The sequence below is a fragment of the Aethina tumida genome, chromosome 4 (assembly GCF_024364675.1).
Source record: "Aethina tumida isolate Nest 87 chromosome 4, icAetTumi1.1, whole genome shotgun sequence".
Classification (NCBI taxonomy): Eukaryota; Metazoa; Arthropoda; class Insecta; order Coleoptera; family Nitidulidae; genus Aethina; species Aethina tumida.
In genome coordinates, this window is record NC_065438.1 from 26304628 (window position 1) to 26324406 (window position 19779).

A 19779-nucleotide genomic window follows, 5' to 3' on the forward strand; every position below is an offset into this window, starting at 1 on the left:
AAAAATGGATTAATTTTAATTAATTTAAATGAATTAAATTTAAATTAAATATTTTAATTTTTTAAATGAATTATATTATTTATTTAAATTTAAATTAAAATTTAAATAAATTTAAATGAAATATTTTATTTTTGTAATTTAAACTAATTACTTATTATTAATTATTTATTAATTTAACAATTATTATAATATTCAATTGTTCTTTTTCAATATGAACATTTGATTATTGTCGGACAGGTAGTTATACGACAAAAACAAAAAAACTCATCAACCACTTTTCTATGTTAGGCACATCAGTCTTTCACTGAATTCTCAAAGTTGCAGAAAATATAAGAAAAATGCAAAAAAGTAAATCTAATTTATTTCCGAATTATTAACTTTAAAAAGTGGTACAATGGTTTAAAAATTTTGACTATGTTTCTTCTATGACTAAAAAATTGGGTAAATTGCATAAACTTCATGCAATATTTATTACTTTTTTGTGAATATTTCTAAAAGGAGGATTAATTGTTATAAGCCATTAGCATAGCCGAATTCTAAGGTAAATTTTACCCTAAAAATTACTCACGATCTCTTAACTATTTCAAAACAAATCCTCATCCGTGTATTTTAAACGTTCAAAAATATTTTAAATTACCACTTTTAATTTATACAAAAAAAAAAAATTAGTTTGCGATAATTCAAATCAATTTATTCAGTCACGAATGAACTGAACAGTTAGTTACATTTATAGTTTTATGAATACACATTTTTCTACTTTTGTGCCAGAGCTGAGTCGTATTTTTTCATCTGTGACATGTATTAAACCTACTGCGGATATTTTGAAATTTATTGAACTGCAGTTTCCAATTTAAAAGTTACGAATACCAAAAGTCTAGTTCTCTAAATTCTATGATCTAGAACAGACGACAGAATCGCTACCCTAATTAAAACATGTTGTTGTTTAATTCCACACTAATTAACGTTTTATTTATTTTTGTTTCCAGTGGATATACCATCACATTGCAGTACATAAACATAGTGATTTTAGTCGGATTTGTAATAGCTTTAATTCTGCATGGACAACAAACTGAAGCTACTTACCGGCTGGATTTTGTCTGGAAATTACAGGCAACTGGTACGTATTTATTTAATTTAAAGTTTAAATTTTAAACTATGTAACGTCACACTAATTCCTATTGAAAGCATTATAAAATATTAAATGTCGTTGTTTGGTAACAAAGGGGAATTCATTTTTCAACGTGTAATACCTTTTAATCTCGTCTAATCTGGCAAACACTTTCAAGCTTCTTTCTTGTTTATTATTTGGAATTGAGAAAGGAATTAGGGAAATTAAACTTGTTTATCAATTTTGTTTTTGTTTATTTTTCCCATTTCTCCAAATAAGTTTAATTAATTAACTAAAGTGTATTAAAATCGATAGCACACAATTGAGAATTAACTTAAAATTATTGGCAATACACCTGACGTATTATTTTATTTTTTGCAGAGGAAAAGGAGGATATGGAGCATCTGGAAGCTTACAATAGGAAATTGCTCGCCAACATCTTGCCCATACATGTGGCGGAACATTTCCTGAATAGTGAAAAAAATAACGACGTAAGTTGATGCAACACATGCAGTTTTGATGTTACGAGTTCCACTATTCACTCAATAAAATTTTAAATAACTAGAGGATCACCTATTGATTTAAACAAACCATAGGCACCCAATCTATTGATAAATTGGGAGTGCATTTCTCAAATATATCAACAAGTTCAGTATGTCATTTTGAAATCTAAGTTGATGCAGCACATGCAGTTTTGATGTTACGAGTTCAACTTGTCACTCAATAAAATTATAAATAACTAGAAGATCACCTATTCATTTAAACAAACCATAGGCATCTAATCTTTTGATAAATTGAGAGTGCATTTCTCAAATATATCAACAATTTCAGTACCAATTTATTACAATTTCCAGGAGCTTTATCACGAACAATGCGATTTCGTCTGCATAATGTTCGCCTCAATCCCGAACTTCTCCGAATTTTACGTGGAACTAGAAGGCAACAATGAAGGTGTCGAGTGTCTACGTCTTCTGAACGAAATCATTGCGGATTTCGACGAACTGCTGTCCGAAGATAGGTTCCGGTACATCGAGAAGATAAAGTCGACCGGTGCCACCTACATGGCCGCCTCCGGTTAGTTCAATTCTCTTAATCAATAATAGTTTAAACAATAGAGATTTAACCTAGTTAATTAATTAACAGAATTTGGATCAAACCAACAACTTACCATCAAATATCAACTTCTAATAATGGAATAAGTTCGTTAGAACTTGTAGTAAAAGTTTAATTGCGAGAGAACCTAGTTGAGGTAATTTCAAACTTTGTTGTCAAAGAAGCCATTGTTTTGTTGCGAACGTAGATTTTCGAAAAATAAATTTATGTTCGACTGACATAGAGAAAGTTTTATGTTGGTGGAAGTTTAAAAGTTGGAATATTTCATACAATTGACTTATTTAAATTTAAAAACTCTTAAATAATGTATTCTTAATAGGATAAATAAACAGCTTTTCCTATTGAAGCTACCATTATTCAATTATCAAATGACATAATTGTTTGTGAATAATATAATTCAGGAAACTAATTCCTTAATTACATTACGCCGAAGCATATCCTTATGTTATGGTTAATACTCCTAATTAAACATTTCTATTATTGTTTTCCCTAGTGTAAATATAATTAATTAACCAAATCAATTAAATTTGTAGGACTAACACAAAACACTTGTGATATGCAAGGTTACAGACACGTAACAGCCATGGCTGATTACGCATTGAAACTGCGGGAACAACTAGACATAGTGAATGAGCATTCATTTAATCACTTCAGGTAATGAATGTTTAATGTTATTGACAATAATATCTAAAAATATTCCATTTTAGGATTAGGATAGGGATAAACGTAGGACCAGTTGTAGCAGGAGTGATAGGGGCTCGGAAACCTCAGTATGATATTTGGGGAAATGCTGTGAATGTGGCCAGTCGTATGGACAGCACGGGAATTTGTGATAAAATTCAAGTAATATTCAATTTGAATTGGTTTATTGTCTATTATAAAATTGTTTTTGTTCATTCTAGGTGACGCAGGAGGTATATCATATTTTGCACGCTAAGGGATACCCGTTGACATGTCGCGGAACCATAGAGGTGAAAGGAAAAGGATCCATGGAGACGTATTTCTTGGAGGGTCGTTGTAAATTTCCCTCCGAGACCAATGTTACTGTAAATCCATTAGCCAATTTGCATTCTGATAGTAAATCCTTTGATAGGACCACTTTAGGCACAATTTCTGAAAAAGCATAATTTTCTATGGTCTTAACTCAAAATCGCAATAGTTCGCTAGTACTGAACATTTTATATAAAAATATTCCAAAACAATTTCAAACATCTAACTTCCAATCTAGCTTTTTGATACTAAATAATTTGTAGAGTTTAGAGCATTATCTTAATACCTAATGTTACATATTAATGAAAACTTTCTGCTGAACTATTGTGATTTCTACTAGAATTAATAAATGTTCTAGTTAATAAATTAAATTGTTGTATATAAGAGACTATAAAAATATTATATTTAAACAAAACAGAAAAATTATGTACCAAAATAGATTATGTGTTAAATTGATTAAAATCAATTGTTACTCAAAATACTCCTGTAAATACTTGATTTCCGAGTTTATTTTTATGTATATATTATTTTTAATAAAAAATTAATTTATTACAGTAATTTATTGTTTATTTAATTTCTTTAAAATAAAGTATTATATTGTGTATCCTGTATATTCGCAGCTGCCCATAAAAATGAGGTCCAACCAGTACCTACAAACATAAGAAAATTGTAAGCAAGGATTTTTCATTTTAAGATTATGTAAAGTACAAATTTAATAAACATAGTTACTTTGATATATCATAATTTATTTTAATTAAAATAAAACCTTAATAACTAACTAAACTTTCAACTAAGCGGTAAACTAAAATTAAATAAAAATTACGTAATTTATGTATTAAAAGAATTTAAGTAGCGACTTTTTGTTACTGAACGTATGAAAACGGGATATAACATCACAAACAGTTTTTGTTGAATAAATGATTTTTGTTGCATAATCAATCATTTAGTTTGATCAAAAAACTCCAGTCAGTGATTGGTTTACTTCATATATTAGTTCTTTGTATCATGGATGAATTATAGAAATAGTATAAAAACAGGGAAAATAAATTTTTATAAATTTATACGGAGTAAAATCTCCTCTTAGCTTTCAGTACCAGTAACAACTTTTGAATCTCCGTAAGAATTTTGAATATCATTAATATTTAATTAATACTGTATACAGTAAGAAAAGCGTTTGATCCGTTTGAATTTAGAGAGACATCATGCATGACAGAGACAGTAGAAGTCTGACTGTGAAGATATTTGCAATAGAGACTTACTGTCTCTATTGCACATAATGTCTCTTTCAGGATTCAGAATCTGAATTTCAGATGAATCAAACTCTTTTTTTACTGTATAGAGAAAATTGATTACAGATTCCCTTATTACTCATCTAACGGCTATGAAAATTAATTAGATCACATATTAGCCAATTATATGCAGAATTGTTCTGAATTCACAAGCACCTTGAACATTTGTTATAACACTCATTAATTTATTTTTCGATTCGAATCAGTATTATATGTATTATGTTGTCATACTTTCTAATATATGATAATAGAGGTAAATAAAAAAGCTTTTCCTATCGAATTTTTTATCGAACCATTATTCATTTATCAGATGACATAATTGATTATGAATTATCTAATAGAAAACTAATTAATTACATTACGCTGAAGCATATCCATATATAATCGTTTCCATACCAAAATGAACATTTCTATTATTTTTTCCCTTATTATAAATAAAATTAATTAAAAAAATCAATTAAATTTTTCGACACAAAACATTTATGATATAGAAAGCTGCAGATATGTAAGGGCCATGACTGATTACGCATTGAAACAATTAGACATAATGGTAAAGATTCATATAATCACTTCAGGTAATGAATGTTTAATTTAATTAATAATAATTTGTAAAAATATTGTATTTTAGGATTAGGATAAGGATAAACTCCGTAGCCGGAGTGTTAGGGGCTCGGAAACCTTAGTAAAATATTTGGGTAAATGCTGTGAATGTGGCCGGTCTACTGGACAACAGTGGAATTTGTGATAAAATTCAAGTAATTTTCAATTTTATTATCTAATATATATTTTTTATTCATTCTAGATTACACAGAAGGTATATCATATTTTGCACGCTAAGGGATACCCGTTGGTATGTCGCGGAACTATAGAGGTGAAAGGAAAAGGATTCATGGAGACGTATTTCTTGGAGGGTCGTTATATATTTCCCTCCGAGACCAATGATAACGTAAACCCATTAGCCAATTTAATTTTGACAGTAAATCCTTCGATAGGACCACTTTAGGCACAATTTCTGAAAAAGCATAATTTTCTATGGTCTTAACTCAACATCGCAATAGTTCGCTAGCACTGAACATTTTATATAAAAATATTCCAAAAACCGTATTAAAAATTATGTAATAAGTTTATTAAAAGAATTTATAGAGTGACATCTTGTTACTGAACGTAAGGAAACGGGATAGAACATCATAATGGAAAACAAAACTCTCACTTTTAAATGGACCTAATAACTATGATTTTCGGTGTATAGTCAACTATTTAGTGACCGATTTACTTCATACAGCAATAGTTCTTTGTATGGTGGATGGATTATAGAAACAGAAGAAATCATATAAAACAGGAGAATACATGTGTATAAATTCTACTCTTACCTTTCATAATAACTCCTAAAGCTTCCTATGAATTTTAAATATCATTATTATTTACACAATACAGAGAAAATGGGTTAATTATTGATTCTTAGTATCCACTAAATTTTTGAATCATAATTTAATTAAGAGAGTCAATATTTATTTTATTCACTAATCTTTTATTAAAAATGCAAAAATTATTTCTCTGTTGTTTTTTTTTTTCGACCTGACCTGATAAATATTTTGTTTTGTTGCACTTGTTTCTGCCTTTATAAAGGTTAATTAATAAAATGTCGTTAAATTAACTTATTACATTTAAATTTATTGTTATTAACCATTATATAATCTCATTACTGTTTTGCCATTAAACCTAAAACGACTATGAAAATTAATAGGTTTTTGGAAATAAAAAGTAAAGTTTTAAAAATCATTTTGATCTGTTTAAGTGGAAATCAAAAGGAAAACGATGGTAATTTATTATAATTATTTAAAAAAAAATTTGTTGATGATGAACATGTTATTTTACTTATACATTTTAGGAAAAATGATATTGGATATGATGTTTGAATTGTACGTACCCTTTAATAAATATGCTTTCATTGTAAATATTTTAATCATAATAGAAATAATTGGCAACACTATGAATCAAAGAGATTTATTATCAATCTGTACATTATGTTTTGTAAGCTAACAATTTTTTATTAGTTTTTTACTAGACTTTTCCATTTTAACCAACTGCTGCCTATTGCCTAACAACAAGATACATTTATGATTTTCTTAGTATGCTGAATAATTTTTATTTATTCTATAATCAAAAATTTTTTGTAATTTTCTAGATGTCGCTCAAGAAAAAGACGGAATTAATTTTATGAGAATGTTGTATGTTGACAATAGTTTATTACTTCAGGTGATATGCAATAATATAAAAACTTAATAGAGATACTAAGTGTATATATGTATTTTAGTTTTTATGTTGGTTTGGAGTGATTAAAATTCAGTAGATATTTTAACTGATTTATTACACTAATAGTTGGTAGGTTACAATTAGATTGTTACAGTTTAACAATTAAAAGGCAAGTGCCGGTATTACTGCTGCCTGGTTCGACGCAAGTTCGGTACGTCCGGTTGTCCAGGGTAAAATGCCTAGTCAGCGGACGTAACTTGCCGGTACATCTTTTTACCTCACCTTACCTTAAAATGTCTGTATTTTCTCTCTTTCAAAATTATTTGTATATGAATATTTAATTAAAACTCTTCCTCACATAATTTGTACACTTTTTATAAAATAGATGACACCATATCTAGTTCTAGAGTTCTATTTGATGCAAGTTGTATAACTTTTTAAGAATGATTCGATATAAACATTCAGTTTATTTATACAAGTAGTAAGTTAATTATTATTAGTTAATTGACACAATCAATCAATAAGCAGTACCAAGTTTATCTACCTTTTGAAGTAGTTAATTTGAATTTTCTAAATTAAATGAATTTAAAAATATTTTCAATGTTTTATTTTGACCAGAAATAAAATTTATTTAATTATGTAATAGTTTTTGTCACAATAATAACAGCAAACCATCAAAGTAGTAACTGGTGTATGGAATGTGATCAGTGGGGTGAGAATGGAATCACATCGTGTTTAGCGATGAATTGTGGTTTTGCTTGCTTGCAAACCATAGGTCTCTCGTAGTAACTGGTATATGAAACTTGAACAAAGGGGTGAGGGGGTGAGAACGAAAACGTTTTTCTATATGCTAAAAACTTGTCTTTGAGCATGGTAAAAAATTCTATTGATTTAAAAATAAATAAAATAGAGTGTCTACCAAAAATACATTGTATCACATTTAAAATTAAAACCTCTTTCAACTTTTTAGAAATTTAATATTATTCAAAGTACACTTGTTTTTATGAGTTTTTCATGTTTCGGTAAATATTCATTTTAACTATAATTTTAATAATTAATGGCACTTCTGTGATTGTTTAGTTAATAATTTCATTCGTGATAATTTTTTTTTAAATATATTGATGTTAAGCAATATTTGTAAATTTCCATTTAATAATAAGTTTATGTCAATCTGAATCATCATGTATATGCAAAAAATATAAAAAGTACATCTTATTCCAGAATAATGTCTGAGAGTTGCATCATTCAAATTATTTTAATTATATATTTATTTATTATCATAAGAATTGTATTGACCAATTCTATGAAGGTTAATGAGTTAATTATTACAAAAAATCATTAAATTGAAGAGTCACATTTATTGAAATTTGTTATTTAATAGTATTAAGTACTGTATAACTTTTACCTCAATACTGTTTTACTGACTTAAAACCACAATGAACCTTCGTAAGTTTTTAGAAAAACTAATTAGATTTTTTAATATAATTTGGAACTGTTTAAATGGGAATCAAGAGGACGATGATGGTAATTTATTACAACTATTGTAAAAGCAATTTTGGTAAAATTATCGGTATACATTTCAGGAAAATTAATTTTAGAACTATTAGATATGGTGTTTGAAATTTATATACCTTTTAATAAGTATTCTTTAGTCGTAAATATTTTGATCATTCTAGAAATAATTGGCAACATCATGAATCAAAAAGATTTATTATCAATTTGCACACTATGTTATGTAAGTAAATAATTTTAATTTTAGTTTTTTATTACATCTCACGATTGTAGCCAACTATATCATACTGCATAACAACAAGATACTTTGATGACTTTTCTAAAATAATAGAGCAGTTTCATAGCATAAATAGTAAACACCAAGATATTAAACACACAGGATATTTGAAACTGGGATTGTTGCAATTATTACCAACATCATTGGGTATTTATCTCCTTTTTATTATTGTAGCTCCTTGGTCATATGAGCCAAATTACTACTATTTTTTTCAAACTTGGATGAATAATAATAAGTACCTGTTGTGTTTGAGTTATTTGTCTGTCTTTTTATTTCTAACAACTTGGACTATAGCGCCGCTTGCAGTGATGTCTTTTTCTTTAATGTTTTTGAGACTACAGATAATCAAATTTGAAAAAATATTCAATGACATGACCAATTCAAGATCAAAGAAAACAAAAAAATATCAAATAAGGATTAAGAGAGTTTTGAAATTATGTTATGGTGATTTGATTTGTATTAAAACGTAAAATTAGTATTAGTGTTTTGGATAAATATTAAAATTATGTTTTTAGATTAATTCTACAATTATCTGATATTATTAGTACTGCAGTTATTGGCTTATTTATGGTTGGATGTGGGTTACTTACCATTTCCTTGAGTTATGTCATAAAGGTAATGAAGGCTATTAGTTGGGAAGGTGTCTAAAACAAATATAGTTGTAGAACCAAGAAATAATAAATCTCATACGCCCTGTGTTGACAATGATGATTAGTGTGCCATATGCTGTGAATTATATAATAATGGGTCAATTAATGTCAAATCAGGTTGTTACATTGAATATATGTTAATTGTATTAGATATCTTTTAATTTTTTATATTTTAGTTTGAAAAATTCTATATGAGCCTATTAAAATCTTCATGGACAAGATGGAATATCGATAACCAAAAGTTTTTTGTTATGTTCTTGTTAGTCGCTCAAAAAAAAGACGGAATTAATTTTATGAATATGATACATGTTGACAATAGTTTATTACTTCAGGTGATATGCAATAATACACATACTTAACATAGATACTAAGTGTATTTACGTATTGTAGTTTTTCAATAGAACTTATGCTGCAACTTCTTTTTATCTTAACCTACGAAAGTAGATTAAATGGTGCATTATTTACACTACAAAAACTATAAACAATAAAAAATATTTCTCTTTTAATATTTGTTGTGACGCACTTAATATATTCATAGTATTAAATTGAAATACTTTTTCATTTAATGTCTACACCAAAAACAAATATTACCACAGTGGTATCAATGGTAGTGAAATCTGGAGAAGAGTGTCTCAAAACGTTTTCTGCTTGACGCAAAATATTTTCGTAGAACAATCAAATAATCTTCAACCTCAATTCAGTTAGTGAATCTACATAATTATAATAGTTAAGAAGCAGTACAAAAGGATGACAACAACAAGATCAAGAAGAACCAACATATTTAGAACAACATTCTATACGTTAAAATGAATAAACATGAAAAAACCAAAGAATATTTTATGTTTACTAGCCTCTTTAATTGGTTTTTAGATTTATTAGACCTAATTTTAATTATTTAATAATGGTTTGTTACAAAAACTTAAATGAAATATATGGTCAATAAGAAAGGGGATATAAATTAATTAGATTTTAATTAATTAAAAATATATCATAACAACATTCACACTTAAATTTTTTGATGGACACACAAGTTTTACTTATCTGAAAATTTCATTAAAATTGCTCAACAAAACAAAGTGTTGCTTTTTTTAGTAAAACCAATATATATAGTGAGAATGGTAGTGTTTACCAATACAAGGAAAATGAAGTGGAATCAATAAACTCGTTTAATAAATATTATCTAACAAATTATAATGTTTAATGGATATGAGGTACGAGTATTAGACCTTACATCTATTATTTTCCTATATATACGATAATTTGTTAACTGCCGAGGATAGTAGTCCAGATTATTTGTTTCGGGTTTAACAGTAATATGGAATTCATCATTCAAAACGCTGCAATGTTTAATTTCCATGTGTTCGTAATAAGGTTTTAAATAATATAATATTTATTTAAATCACATATTTTAATTGTAAACAGACTCATGCACCATTTTGAACAGTCTTAATTTAATGCAACAAGTGTTATTCAATTTTAAGAAAATATTGCCCCAAAAAGAACATTGAAACACTCCTTAAATGTTAATAAAAAAAATATTTCACGTTATATTATACCTAGTAGCATATCCATTATTTTTACACTTTTTCTTCATTGACTTTAGTAGCTTTTTAATATAATTGTTCGAAATTTCTTTCGAGTGATTTTGAACTCAAATTTGACAGCCTTTTATCAAGGACTTTTCGATAAATTTCTCAAAGGTTTTCCATTGGATTGAGGTGTGGGCTTTGTGCTGGCCAAGGCTTTATACGTATTCCTTGTGAAGCGAACCATTCTTTAACAAACTTAGACGTGTGTTTCGAATAGTTGTCGTACTGGAAGGTGCACCTTAAACTCTTGTTATCTTCAATAAATGGAAGCATATAATTCTACAGAATGTTACGATAAATAAAACGATTCATTATCCCGTCTAACTTAACCAGTGGATCCATGCCGAGCCCACAAAAACATCCCCAAACCATAACGCTTCCTCCACCATGTTTCGTAATGGAGTCGACTTTCATTGAAAAACAAAATCGTTTTCCATTTCTCATCTGCCCAGTTCACATGTTCTTATGCAAAAAGTAGTCTCGATGCTTTATAGTTTACAGAAATGAGGGGCTTCTTTGCTGGTATTCTACAACAGAGATCATCTCCTTATAGCCTTCGTTTCATGGTACTCACCAACACACTAAGATCGTTTATTTTTTGATTTATGCGGGATGCACTGATAAAAGTGTCGCAAACAACAAGCGTTTTTGTATTTCTGTTCACAGGTCTGTTAATCTTGCGTTTTCTACCACTTTTGGGAACTTTCAGTGTATTCTTTCTGTTAAAATTGGAAATCGTCCTCGAAATGATCGATTTGTTTAAATTTAAATCTACTGAAAATTTACTCTGCTTTTCACCATTCCGGAACTTTTCCACAATTTGTTGTTTAATTTGTATCGATAAATGGACACTTTTAGGCATTTTTAGCTTTAAGGAATGATGAATTCAAAATAAATTATAAAATCAATTGTATTTAATATAGGATTTGGTTGCTTTACTTGTGAATCCTGCCCGAAAAAAAAATGTTCTATAAAAACAATGTAAATAAAAGATATCCGTATATAAATTGAGATACAAAATCTTTAGACACTTAATAATTATAAAATTAATTTAAATTAAAAAGAATTATTCTTTTAAAAATGTTTTTTAATTTGTTGCTCTACATATTAGCGACAATGTACCTTGTAGGATTCGATGTAGTCTTTAAAATATTCAAACAATTATTAAAAAATTAAATGGAAAAATGAATTTAACGACAAGTTTAAGAATTTTTCATTTTAGTTAGATATGGGATTATGGAACAACATTTCTCTGTTGTTAATTTATTTACATGCTGTGATATTACTGTTGAGCGGACAAATTATACCCCACGGAAATTCCTTGGATTTACATCAATTATAATTTACGTAGCGTAAATTATAATTAAAGTATATTATTATATTGTATTATAGTTGTTCTCAATCCCCTGAAGATGTTTTGTAAGGGACGAACAAAAGGATTCGTGTTCTGGTTTTCGCCTAGGTTTTCATTTTCTTCTGGATTTCGTGGTTGGATTAGACATTCTTTGATAATTATCTTATTTCGTAGCCTATAATTAAAATTGCAATTGCAATTATTATAAAAATTGGAGTTCCCATAAGTGGTTTTTGTCCTGGTGGATGTGTGGAATCGTTTCCAATTTTATGCCTTCTTTTGTAACTTTGTGCACTTCATCTAAGGGTATTTTTTTATTTTTATACGCTGAATTTTTCTTTTTTCTGATGTTATGTCAACGATCTTAATTTTGGATAGGATCATTGGTTGGTTTTGTATAATTGTGCAGGAGTTGATGTACCCCATCTTTTGATGTATGGAATTCGCTTCCATGAGGGACTTCTAGGAGAAAGTTTCCGTCCAGGAATTGAGTCTTCTCTGTTGATCATTTGGTTCAAATTTTTGTTACCTCCGGGAGAAATAAAGTCTTCCTTGTAAAAATTTATCTTGGCAGATATATTGTTGATTTGCATTTTTGTATGGGGAGTCTGTATACTGGCATAAATCATCACTGCTGGTTGAGTTTTTAGTTGGTATGGAAAATAGATGAAAATAATGGAAACTTTTAGGTCCGAGTTCGGTCTCGGAATAGTAACCAGTGTCTTCAAGTATGTCGTAATATTTATTTAAGATCATGTTCTTCGACATAGAAGAGTTAGTTTCGGGAATGAAACTGTGTTAGATTTTTTATGATCCAGGTTAGGTCGTGGATTTTTATTAAATTATTGTGGAAGGTACTCAACCTGACTAGGGAGATGAAATTTTCTCTCTGTAGAGAGGTGAGACTGTTTGTAGTGCTAGGTTTAATTGATCTAGGATTAATCAACACGTATAAACTAAATCCACTCCAACATATCTTGGCATTGATTCAATCAATGTGGTGATTTATTTCCTCTTGAAGTAAAGTATTCCAAGCTGCCTGTAAAACATATCTTAAAACCTCCAAAGTTCGAGGGGGTTGGGATAAATTTCCTAACGTTCTACCCATCATATCGTAAACATGTTCTATGGGTGAAAAGTCGGGGGATCTGGCTGGCTGTGGCATCAGATTTACATGGGTCTCTTTAAAATTGTTTATATTAACACTGGCAACATGGGGCCGAGTACTATCTTGTTACCTATAATAAAAATTAAATGTGACATACTGCCATGAACAATAGCACCCATACCATAATGCCCATTTTTCAGTGTACATGTCGCTCCTTTCTCCCCAATGTCGTCTCACTCTTTTTTGCCTGTCACATCCGCCCAAGCAGAATCGGGATTCATCAGAGAAGACAACTTGATACTATTCCATGTCCATGTCGGCCGTTAATGTTGCAGTCGAAATGACCTTATAACATGCTCTTGTTCTCCTAACCACATATCAGCCAAGAACCTAGTTGTCGAAAATCAATCTCTGAAGACTTAGATGTCGATCTTGAACTTCGATTGTGCCTTTTCGACGTCCGGTGCTTACTCTTCTGCGATTTTGGGTATTATCAAACCACGCTTGACAACATCTCATGATAGTAAACCAACAACAAAAATTCCTCGAAATTGTGATAAAAAACAAAGTTAACCTATCCAAACATTTCCAAATTTTAATCGTTTACTCCTTGTGAGTCCATCTTTTTTTAACAAAACCATATTAAATTTGAACATCTCCTTTTTGGTGTTGTAATTTCTTAATGAGTATATTCGGTTATCCCATATATCTTCTGTAGTGTAAATTGCGTCGTCCAATACATTGATGGTTCGTTCTTTTAACCAATACATTTCATGTAAAGGTTGAGGCTCTTGTGACTATTGTTTCCATATATATAGTTGTTCGGGTTTATTGGTCGACGTTTGTTGGAATTATTTCCTGATGTTTCGCTAGCACGAGTGGCTAGCATATTTAGAGGTCTGATTTGGTTCGTGTCACTTAACATCTGATTGACAACTAAATGACAACTTAGACAATTGATGTTCTAGAAACTTCGTTCTGTTCGTTGACCGTTCTTATCCACTTAGCGATAATGGTGTTTTTGAGCATGGTATTCATATTTTATCAAACTTCAATGCGTCCTCCTTTCTATTGAAGTTGTTTCTGTGTTTATGCATTTCAATTGCTTCCCTCATTATTCTGTTGTGATATCCAATTGTCAAGGCAAGAAGTTGTGTAACTTGAAATTTTATCTTATGATTTCCATGTGACAGTGCATGTTCAGCAACATACAGCAGATTTCAACATTCCAATTCTATTCCCATCCTCATCTCTCTCATCTTAACTACGAGTTAATCTTTTTGTCTCGAATTTCATATAAACTAATAATCACTATTTAGCTGTACACTAAAGTAGAACTTAAGTAACAATTTAATTTAAACAAGTTTAACATCCCCAACTTATGAACTTGAGATTATTATTCAAATAATTTTCTAGAACCAACAAAAATCAAGTTTGATACTTCCCTTACTGACAATAATGGTTGGTGCTCCATATTATGCAGTGAGTTACCTAATAATGAGTCAGTTAATGTCAAATCAATCAAGTTGACAAAATTAAGCATATATTTATAAAGGAAGGGCGGAATTAAATTTATGAGAATGATGCATGTTAACAATAGTTTATTACTTCTGGTGATATACAGTAATATAAAATTTCAAAAAATTTTCTAATTATATATAAATATGAATTTCATAGAATTTATTTTTAATAGAATTTATGAATTTTTACTCCACTAATATACAGGGTGTTTCGGCTGATCATATTTTTTTAATATATAAATGTTTCACAACTGCGGGCCAAACCTTGCATTCAAATCAATGGGAACAATTTCGAATAGCTTTTATAAATGGATTGAATTATTTTTTATCTCGTTTCCTGTTGCTCTATTACAATTTTTCTTTTAAATGGACTTCTTATGTAACGCATATGTTGTGAAACACCTTCTATGTCTACTTTAAAATTTTAATATGTAATAGGTTAGTTATTTAATTACACCATTTATTCATTAATAGATTGCCCGTAAAAAAATGCAACACCCAGAACGTATTAAGATATTTTATTATAATTTGGTATACGATTTGAAGTCAATCGGAAAAATGTTTTGTCACTTTTTTATTTCTTTTTTTTTTCATTTCTTTAAGGTATTGCAAACAAGCATGTTCTTGGTTTTTGTCACAATTTGTTTTACTCAGTAATCTATACATATAAATAAAATTGGAGTGTCTGTTTGTAATATTGAAATAACCGCTTTTTACTACATGCATATGAATATAAATAGGGTACATACACCAAAATAACATTTTTTACAATCTTTGTCTCTATGTCTATCTGTCTGTTTGTTCAGGCTAAATCAAAATATTTTGTTACATTTTTACTGCTTTCCTTTTTTACCTTTAAGTAATAATGATTATAAATAATTATAAATTAAGTACATTTGAGTTCAATATTCAGATTTACATTGAAATTGATAAATTATTTATAGGTTATTTTATTTAGTTAGTAACGTAGTAACGTTTTTTTCTAATATTTAGTTATGCCAAAAAGGAAGTCAAATCTCTTTGCAAATATTTGTAAATATGTCAATAAAGGTTCAGACTTGGCGGTATTTGGTATACAAAATGCTAACGATGAAGTAACGTCACATCAAAGTGGAAGATATATTAGTACTTTCGAGGCAGTCTGGCGCATGTTATCATTTTCAATTCACGAACGTTTTCCCGCAGTAATACACCTGGATATCCACTTAGAAAATGGTCAGAGAGTTTATTTTGATCCAAGCAATGCCCGTAGAGTGGTAGAAAATCCGAGAAATACGACATTGATGGCATTTTTCGATCTATGTAATAACAACGTATTCGCAGCTTCTTTATTGTATGAAGAAATACCAGTTTATTACACATTTAATAAACAAAATGGAACATTCCAACGGCGATATCGAGGTACTCCTGTGGAAGGTTATCCCGGCATATTTTATGAGCGTACACTTGGGAGAATCTATACAATTCACCCCAATAATCAGGAATGTTATTATCTGAGGTTGTTATTAACATTTGTCAAGAGACCAACTTCTTTCGAAAGTCTCAAAAGGGTGAATGGTATTTTACAACTTACATATCAAGCGGCATTCCTTGCTCTTGGCTTACTAGAAGGCGATAGTCACTGGTGGAACACTTTAACAGATGCCAGTATAAGCAGCAGCGCATCTAAATTACGAGAACTATTCGCCATTATTTTAGTTTTCTGCAATGTCTCAAATCCCACAGAGTTATGGGACAAGTTCAAGGATCATTTTACGGATGATTATGTAAGAGACTTCCAACGGCATTACCCGGGTGCAGATATAAATACTCATTTAGACATATTTACAAATAGAGCTTTGTTTACATTACAAGACGTTCTTCTTTCGACAGTCGACAATTGTCTCTCTCATTATGGTTTACCATCTCCACAAGCGACTAATGGAATTGATGAAAATTTAAACACAGAATATATTGAACATACAAATTTTGACCCAGTTGAACTTGAAAATACTATAAATCATAATGAACCACGACTAAACGATGAACAAAATCAAATTTACCGACTCCTCATTGATAAAATAAATGCAAACGCTGGTGGAGTGTTTTTTAGACGCTCCAGGTGGTACCGGCAAAACATTTTTGATTAATCTTTTGCTGGCCAAAATACGCACAGAAAAGACGATTGCCATAGCAGTCGCATCGTCCGGCATAGCGGCAACCTTACTTCCTGTGGGAAAAACGGCACACTCTATGTTTAAAATTCCACTAGATTTAGACCATACGGAAAATCCAGTCTTCAATATACCCAAAAATAGTCTTAAAGCTAAAGTACTACAAGATTGTGTTTTTGTAGTATGGGACGAATGCACTATGGCAAACAAAATTTCTATAGAAGCCGTAAATAGGACATATCTTTCCATCAATACAGTCTGCACTCTGGATGAAGTGGTTAATTACCCAACAGAATTTTTGAACAGTATAATTGTGACTGGTCTACCCCCCCACAAACTTGAACTTAAGGTTGGCGTTACCATCATGCTATTGCGTAATTTAAACCCGCCGAAAATTTGCAATGGTACTAGGTTGTGAGTAGTGTCGTTGCAAAGAAACGTTATAGAAGATCGTATAATATCCGGATGCGGAAAAGGTGAAATAGTATTTATACCACGGATTCCTATAATACCACCAAATTTTCCATTTGAATTCAAAAGATTGCAATTCCCGATCAGTGACACTTTTGCTATGACAATCAACAAATAAAAATGTAAAAACCAGAAAAAAAATAAATAAACTAATTAACTTTTTTGTTAAATTCCATGCGGATGAAATCACGGGTACAGCTAGTTTATAATAAACCTAGAGTACGAAGAAAAAATAATTTTAGCCAATTAAGCGAGTTTGATAGAGGTAGAATAGTGGCCTGCATGAAGCAAGTATTTTTTTTTTAGAATATCGCAGGATTTGAATAGAAATGTGAGCATTGTGTGTGATGTGATGCGTTGTGTTGTTGGCAGTCATAGAGTGTAGAGGGCAGAAAAGGTAGAGGAAGAAGTGCTGGAAGACCCAAAGCTACCACAGTCACAAGTCCGTATTCCTTAGATTATTGGCCCTAATGGACAGGATGAATTCAACGCGAATGATTGTTGATGAATTTTTTGGCTATGAAGATAGGCCAATTGGTATCCTTTATATCCTATCTGTTTACCTAACGTCAATAGTGGGATGAGGAATGGAATACCATTACCCATCACGGTTCTGATTGGGTATGCCCGATGGTCATACATTAGTAAGACGGCGACTTGAAGAATGACGTAGTCCTCGCTTTGTTGTGGATAGGCACGTTCACAAAATTATGGATTTAATAATGTGGGGTACTATTGTTTAGTTTTCATTAGAGGCAGTATGACATCTCAGCGATATGTGTATGACGTTTTAGAACCTTATCTTCATCTCTTCATAAGAAAAGAGCTCAGACTAATTTTTCAGCAAGATAATACCTGTCCAAATATTGCCAGGAATACATGTGAATTTGTCCATCCAGATCTCAAGACCTTTCCCCAATCGAACATGTGCAGGATATGATAGGCAGACGCTTAACGGATTTACACAGCCCTCCACAGATTCTTCATGAACTAAAACTCCAGATTCAGTTGGCCTGGGTGAGATATAAGAAGAAAATATCGATAATCTCATTAGATCGATGCCACGACGCATCAATAAGTGACTTAATTAAACGGGAGTCCCACCTATTATTAGCTTCTGACGCTGTAAGTTTTAAGATTTTTCGAGCATGGTAACGTAATGGATTTAAAAATAAATAAAATAAAATGTCTTCGAAAAATACATTGTACCGCATTTAAAATGAAAACCTTTTTCAATTTTTTAGAAATTTAATACTGTTCAAAGCACCCTTGTTTTTATGAATATTTTACATTTCGGTAAATATTCATTTTAACTATAGTTTTAATAATTAGTACACTTTATTCCAGAACAATGCTTAAGAGTTGCAACATTCAAATTATTACACTATAATTATATATTTATTTATTATTATTACAATTGTATTGACCATATCTATTGAGGTTAATGAGTTAATTAATCCAAGAATATCATTAAATTAAAATATTATATTTAAAATAAAAAACATTTATTGAAATTTGTTATTTAATGTTATTAAATATATATATTCTATAACTTTGACCTTATTACTATTTTACTAACTTAAAACCACAATGAAGCTTCGTAGTTTTTTAGAAAAACTACATAAATTTTTTAATATAATTTGGAACTGTTTAATTGGGAATCAGAAGGAGGATGACGGTAATTTATCATGACAATTTTAAAAACAATTTTGTTAAAATTATCGCTAATACATTTCAGGAAAATTAATTTTAGAACTATTGGAAATGCAGTTTGAATTGTATGGACCTTTTAATAAGTACTCTTTCATCGTAAATCTTTTAATTATTTTGGAAATAATTGGCAACATCATGAATCAAAGAGATTTATTGTCAATTTGCATACTATGTTTTGTAAGTAAATAATTTTAATTTTAGATTTTTATTACACCCCCCGATTTTAGCCATCTACAGCCTATTGCATAACAACAAGATATTTCGAAGACTTTCGTAAAATATTAGAGAGCTTTCATAGATTAAATAATAAACACCAAAATATTAAATACTCAGGTTATTTGAAACTAGGATTGTTACAATTATTGCCAACATCATTGGCAGTTCATGTTTTTTTCATTACTATGGCTCCTTGGTCGTATGATCCAAAGTACCACTATTTTTTTCAATCTTGGACGAACAATAATAAATACCTGTTGTTTTTGGGTTATTTATCTGTCTATTCATTTCTAACAGCTTGGACTATTGGGCCACTGGAAATACTTTCTCTTTCTTTAATTTTTTTGAGACTCCAGATAATTAAATTCGAAAAAATATTGAATGACATGTCCAATTTAAGACCCAGTAAAACAAGAAACTATCAATTAAAGATTAAGAATGTTTTGAAATTATGTTACGGTAA

At 29.8% G+C, this 19779-nt stretch overlaps 1 protein-coding gene across 1 annotated transcript in view; it reads left to right on the forward strand.

The window, feature by feature from the left end:
• LOC109594012 (adenylate cyclase type 6) overlaps nucleotides 1-3776 on the forward strand; it is a 158063-nt gene extending 154287 nt beyond the window's left edge. Inside the window, exons 21-26 of the mRNA XM_049966368.1 lie at nucleotides 987-1117; nucleotides 1490-1599; nucleotides 1963-2182; nucleotides 2755-2875; nucleotides 2929-3064; nucleotides 3124-3776. Coding sequence (XP_049822325.1) covers nucleotides 987-1117; nucleotides 1490-1599; nucleotides 1963-2182; nucleotides 2755-2875; nucleotides 2929-3064; nucleotides 3124-3348 — 943 coding nt within the window. The 3' untranslated portion in view covers nucleotides 3349-3776. The remainder of the gene's footprint in view (nucleotides 1-986; nucleotides 1118-1489; nucleotides 1600-1962; nucleotides 2183-2754; nucleotides 2876-2928; nucleotides 3065-3123) is intronic.
• Nucleotides 3777-19779: the final 16003 nt, after the last annotated feature.